This window comes from Rattus norvegicus, chromosome 12 (assembly GCF_021556685.1).
Source record: "Rattus norvegicus strain SHRSP/BbbUtx chromosome 12, alternate assembly SHRSP_T2T, whole genome shotgun sequence".
NCBI classification, from domain to species: domain Eukaryota; kingdom Metazoa; phylum Chordata; class Mammalia; order Rodentia; family Muridae; genus Rattus; species Rattus norvegicus.
The window spans coordinates 8,279,280-8,285,639 of NC_141545.1; the positions used below are offsets into that span (position 1 = coordinate 8,279,280).

The window sequence follows — 6,360 nt, forward strand, 5'->3', positions numbered from 1 at the left end:
GCTGAACCCACCGCGGCACAGTTCCGGTTGAGACCTTTCCGGGCCGGCGCGCACGGGCCTCGTCTTTTTTCTGTGTGTCCCGAGCAGCGTTCCCGGGTCAGTCTGCTTTGGGTTTTCCTGGGGGTGAGGCGGGTTCCGCGGTCCCAGCCGAGCGTCCTAGAGCAGCCGAGTGGAGCGTTGTGCATGGCTCCCTTCCCTAGTTGGGGAGCCGGACGGTCCATCCTAATCCCCCAAGACCCGGCCCCTGGGACATGCTTTGTAGGGGCGTGCTGTCGGCTCCAACCCGTCCCCAAGAAGCGATGAAGGCTTCACCTGGAGACGTCAGGGCCCCCAGTCTCCGGATTCCATTTTGGTCTCCATTCACAGTTGTGGCTGGCTCCCTGCTGCCGGCATGGGAGGCCCAGAGGCCTCCTCCTGGCTCCTCCACTAGTTTCCCCATCACCCGTGCAGTTTTCTAGAGAGTGTGGGAGCGTGAGTTCCCAACGGGATGTCTTTTAGAGTTAAGGGTCACCGTGGAAACGGCTTCCTTCGTGACAAATAGACACTTCCGCCGCTCCCCGCGCTCAGGTTGTAGGCTTGGTGATTTTCTGCATCCCTTCCTGGCTTGGCCTTGACTCACCCCTGTCACATACCTTTCAGGCTTTCCTGGAGGGATTGGGCAGGAGCACATGCCAACTAGGGAAAACATCATTGTGTCCTCTGACCCCTCTCCATTCTTCAACCTCCCCCCGCCCCCCCTTTTAAAGACAGTGTGTTAGTGCTTTTCTCTATGTTGCTGCGGTCATATATACCCGAAAGAAGCAACCGGAAGAGGGAAAAGTCTGTTAATTTGACCATTGACAGATGACGGCAGGGGCGTGAGGCAGCTGGCATTGCATCCACAGTCGAATGCTGGCCCTCAGATAGCTTCATTCTTTTTATTCAGCCTCAGGGTGGTGATGCCCATATTCAGAACCGTCCGCCTCTGGAACTCTAGGGACTGTGTTTTCATGGTATTTCTATATCTAAGTAGTGAAGACGAACAGGGTCTCACTGTGGTTTAGGCAGTGCTGCAACTCACCCAGGCTGGGCACTTTCTGCCATCTTCCTGCCTCAGCCTCTGGAGTGCTGGGGCTCAGGCATGCACCTCCACAGTTTCCTGGCCTCTCTGTATGCACTCCATCTTCCTTTTTTTTGGAGGGGGGAGAGACAGCTTTTCTGTGTAACAACCCTGGCTGTCCTCCAACTCACAGAGAAGCCTCTGCTTCCTGAGTGTTGGGATTAAAGGTGTGTGCCTTAAGTTTTAACCATTCCCCTGCCAGGTACCAACCTCTTAAAAATTACATTTTTTAAATTTATCCATTGCATGTTTGTGTGTATGTGTGTGCATTTGTGAGTGTGCACAGAAGTAAGAGGACAACTTTTGAGAGCGAGTTCTCTCTTTCCAGTCTGTGGGTCCTAGGATCAAACTGGGGTTATCAGGTAAGCGTCTTTATCTTCTGAGCCATCTTGCCAGGGATAGTTCTTTAGGAAGACTTCTCGCTTTATTTAATGTGTATAGGTGTTCTGCCTGCATATGTGTGTGTTTCCCATGTATGTCCCTGGTGTCCTCCATGGTCAGAGGATCTCCTAGATCTAGTTACAGAATCACCATGTGATGTGGGTGCTGGAATTCAAACTCATTCTCTCTATAAGAGCAAGAAATGATCTTAACTGCTTAACCCTCTCTCCAGCTTTTTTTTTTTTTTTTTTTTTATTAAAGAGACAAGGTCTCATGTAGCCTAGGTTGGTCCCAAATTCCGTATGTAGCAGAGAGTGGCCTCAGACTCCTGATCTTCCTGCCTCTGCCTCTACCTCTTGAGTTCAGTCAGGGATTATGGAATTGTACCACCATACCTGGCTTTATGCAGTTCAGGGAATCAAACACGGGATTTCATGTACCGATGGAGCCATATCCCCAAGTGCTTTTCATGACTAAGAAGTCTCTTGGGTCTCCAACTTTGGGGTAGTTTCTATTGTTCCCTGTTATTTCCCTCTAAAGAGTTCTTTTTAATTATATGGGTGTGTGTCTGAGTATGGGTTTGTGCGTGTGAGTGCAGTCAGAGGCCAGAGGTATTGATTCTTCCTGGAGCTGGACTTACAGGTGGTTGTGAGCCATGTGGAGTGGGAGTTGGGAACTGATTCAAGTGCTTTGCAAGAACAGTACATGTTTTGAAGTCCACATCTCTCTTTTTCCCCCATTGGCAGGCAAGGTTGTAAGGCCCTCACTCTGGTATTTGTGCTTTGCTTGCTAAATTATGGGGTGTGTTTTACCAGCAGTTTAATGTCTACTCTCTTTCTCATCTGTTTGACACTATAATGCTTAGCGCGGGTACAGATGGGTTATATGGGTATCCTGGTTCTCCTCCTGCGCCTCATCCACCCATCGCCCTGACTTTTGGTCTCCCTACAGGACTGCATCATGGAGGCGCGTTTCACGCGCGGGAAGTCGGCGCTCCTAGAGCGCGCACTGGTGCGGCCCCGCACTGAGGTGAGCCTGAGCGCCTTCGCCCTTCTCTTCTCCGAGCTGGTGCAGCACTGTCAGAGCCGCGTTTTCTCTGTGGCAGAGCTCCAGGCACGCTTGGCTGCCCTGGGCCGCCAGGTGGGCGCCCGAGTCCTAGATGCCCTGGTGGCCCGTGAAAAGGGTGCTCGGCGTGAGACCAAGGTGCTGGGTGCGCTGCTGTTCGTCAAGGGTGCGGTGTGGAAGGCACTGTTCGGCAAGGAGGCGGACAAGCTGGAGCAGGCCAACGACGACGCCCGCACTTTCTACATCATTGAGAGGGAGCCTCTCATTAACACCTACATCTCCGTGCCCAAGGAGAACAGCACGCTGAACTGTGCCAGCTTCACAGCGGGCATCGTGGAGGCTGTGCTCACGCACAGCGGCTTCCCCGCCAAAGTTACAGCGCACTGGCACAAGGGGACCACACTCATGATCAAGTTTGAAGAGGCTGTTATTGCCCGAGATCGGGCCCTGGAGGGACGCTGACCCCACGGGACATAAAGGTTGAGCAGATCCCGTTTCCAAGTTTGTGTTGTGTGTTGTGTAGGGGCGTCAGATCTGCCCATATCCTGATCCTGGTCCCCAGTCCCAGACTGAGGGAGTCGGAAGGCAAAGTTGTCAGGCATAGGCGGAGAGTAAGGAACCGGACATTGGGCTCACTTGGCCTGTGGCTTTCAGATAAGGTTGGAGGCTTGAATGTACTGGGGAAATTGGACACCTATGGAATTGTCAGTGGAGCCTGCAGTCTGGAGGGGCAGGGATATGAGGCTAAGAGGAACCAGGGCCTGGCAAAATGCCAGCGCCATAGCCTAGTTTGTAGGGTGCCCTGGGTTTGATTCCTTACGCCACATAAAATGGGCATAGTGGTGCAGATTGTCTCATCCCAGCACTAGGAAGGTAGAGGGAGAAAGATCCTAAGTTCAAGGCCATCCTCTGCTAAGCAAGTTTGAGATCAGTGGTGGGAGCAGAGGATTCTTTCTTAAACAAGTGGGAGGCAGGGGTACTCTTCCCTCAAAGCTCAGTTTTCCTCAAATCTCCATTTGTTCTTTAAAAAAAAAAAAAAAAAACTCCAAAAGTCAGATAGTAAAGGAGGGCGTGGCTGTGTCTAAAACCATCTATGTGGTTACTCTCCCTTTAGACGTTTGTACTCAGAGTGGCTTGTGCACCGTCAGCATCAGCACCAGCACCGACATCAGGGTCAGCATCGTTGTCCCACGTCCAGAATCACTGGTCCACCCCTAGGCTCCCTGGACCACAAGTTTGCCTTCCAGCCCCATTCTCAGAGGTTTCCCCAGGGCCCTTATTTTGAGAAACGGTACTCCAGGGCGTCAGAGTCACCCCAAGGACTTAAAAACTCAGGTGGTTTCAGAACAAAACAGAAGTGCAGGTCTTATACCCCTACAGTCAGATTCCGCAGTTTTGGGTGTTCTTAAGAATTTGTTTCTGGTACATTCTAGAGAGCTGCTGGGTGCCTCAGGGATCACAGTGAGAGAACAGTGTTGCACCAGCCTCTCATCTGGAAACTTTAGAGGGTTTTAAGGTTAATATTTAAACAATTTATTCCGAGACAGGTTTCTGCTGGCACGGGCTGGCTTCAACCTTGCTTGTGTTTAAGGATGACTATGAAGTCCCACCCTTCTGACTCTGCCTGAGATGGAGTGCTTAACTTAGTGGGGCTCACCACATTTCCTCTTTTAAGCAGAGTCTGAATCATGTTTTCCTGGCTGTCCTGGACTTGCTGTGTAGACCAGGCTGGCCTCACACTCAGGTCTACTTCCCTAGTGCTGAGATTAAAGTTGAGCACCACCACTCTTGACTTCTTATTTTAAGACTTTATGTGTGTGTGTCTGTGTGTGCGTTTGTGAACTTAAACGCAGGTCACTGGAGGCCAGAGCGGGGATCGGATTTAGAGCTGTTGCAGGTAGCCATCTGATAGGAGCGTCACCATCCGAAACACTCCTACCCCACCCCACCCCACCCCACCCCCATCCTACGGTAGAGCAGTGTGTTATTAACTGCTGAGCCATGTCTCTAGCCTTCCACCTAATTTCTAAAAACGTTTATTTCATGGGTGCATGTAGAGCCAGAGATTGGTGTGAGATGTCTTTCTCAGTTGCAACCTTCCTTACGCATCTTAAAAACGTGTTTATGTATATACGTGTGCAGGGCTGCAGACGCCTAAAGAAGACCGCTGTGGAGACTCGGTTCTTTCCTCCCACTATGTAGACTCAGGAGACTCGGTGATTCAACTCAGGCCGGCTCTCTTCTTTACTTGGTCTCACTGAATTGTCCAGGCGGGCCGGAAGCCACAGCATCCGAGCGTGCTCGGATTATAAGCAAGCGCCAGCATACCTCGCCGGGGTCACGTGCTTCTGAGCCTTACTCTCAGCCCTACCTAGCATGTCATTCTAAGGATATAGGAAAAGAGATAACCATGATATAGTTAAGTGTGAATTCCGTGTCAGTTGTGCATCATTCTTAAAGAGAGCTTTGGGCACCAAGTCTCTGAAACTGTGCTGATACCTGAAGGAGCACCCTTCCCCCACCCCTGCACAACTGGAGGCCCCCCCCCCCAATTAGGCACAAACCACACCCAAACACCTGTTTTCTCAGAGAGACCCTTTATTAAGCAGGGAAGAAAAGTTAAGTGGCTGCTTTCTGACTCAGGCAGAAAAACAGCATCCGATGACCTTGCAGGTGTAATTTTTATGAAGAGAAAAAGGCGGTCTGGTAGGCTGGGCTATGTTGTATTTTGATTGGGTATGTTAATTAGGTGAAACTGAAGGGGGCTTTTGATTGCTGGACTTTAATACTTGGATAGCTGGGCCTTTGTAGGCGGCCTCAGGAGGAGGAAGTGGCCAAATAAGGGGATAGACCTTGGGGTCTAGCCTCAGGAATGTGATCTAACACTTTTAGCAAAGCAGAGGGAATGGGAGAGAAGGGCAAGGCCTCCCAGAGCCAAGCTCACCACGCTGGAGCTGGCCACAGTCCCTTCAATAAGTCCCACACCAGGAGTACACCTAGTGCAGCTCCAAAGAGGGTAGGAATGCTGGGGACCAGCCATGACTGGATTTCACTGGTACACACTTGATGGGAGGACTCACTTCCGGATCCTGGGGAGAGGGAACCTCTGTTCTCCGATGCAGCGTAGAAGAAAATGGAAGACTTGATAGGCGGTGGGGACTGCAGAAGAAGCCTTCCTCAGAATCTTTGTTCTCAGTAGCTCCTGGGTTGGCTTAACTGCCCACAGATGCCAGTATGGCTGGGGCTCAGGTTTGAAGAGGGCAGACGGAATGGAATGGTCAGCTTAGCGGGAGAGGCTTTCTGGATAGCTGGCAGGAGCTGGCCTCCACCAGCCACTTCAGTTTGGGAGGGACATAATCCTAGCCTCAGTCACAGAGAGCAATCGGGCCTTGACAGGGGCATCCTCAAGGCCTGGTTGTTTCCATGACAAAGGTAGAGGAGAAATCCAGGAGAGGAAGCACAGAACTTAGTCAGGGTTCATTCTTGGGGGTGGGTCCTGTTGGCGTCACAGAGGCTAAGGGGGCGGATAGGTCACAGGTTGCCAGCTGCTCACACACCCAGGCATCCAGGTAGCTGCGGCAGAAGGCGTCATTCCACTGGCCAGATCCCCGCATCATGACGCAGTCCTCACCCTGGCCCCCATTGTTGGGCTCCCCTGGATTCCAGTTGCTGGAACAAGAGATACCCCTAGTCATGAGATGTGGTCAGGGAGTTTCCCTTCTTTGCAGACCCTCTCCCCATTAGCTTCCTTTCACAGCCCTGGTTTCCCCTTTGGGGATCTGGACCTGGGCCTCCCCCATTACTCCCGTACTCCC

General features: G+C 51.8%; 2 protein-coding genes across 6 annotated transcripts in view; one reads left to right on the plus strand and one right to left on the minus strand.

The window, feature by feature from the left end:
- Trappc5 (trafficking protein particle complex subunit 5) lies at positions 1-4,330 on the plus strand. Of its 2 annotated transcripts, none has more exons than XM_087579016.1 (2): positions 1-1,461; positions 2,432-4,330. In XM_087579016.1, the coding sequence occupies exon 2, from the start codon at positions 2,441-2,443 to the stop codon at positions 3,005-3,007; it is 567 nt and encodes a 188-aa protein (XP_087435142.1). In that variant the 5' UTR covers positions 1-1,461; positions 2,432-2,440; the 3' UTR covers positions 3,008-4,330.
- Positions 4,331-5,125: 795 nt separating this feature from the next.
- The window catches only part of Fcer2 (Fc epsilon receptor II), a 12,749-nt gene continuing 11,514 nt past the window's right edge, over positions 5,126-6,360 (minus strand). For all 4 annotated transcript variants that reach the window (XM_087577638.1, NM_133550.2, NM_001033924.1 and 1 more), the window contains 1 exon segment: positions 5,126-6,214. In XM_087577638.1, coding sequence (XP_087433764.1) covers positions 6,016-6,214 — 199 coding nt within the window. In that variant the 3' untranslated portion in view covers positions 5,126-6,015.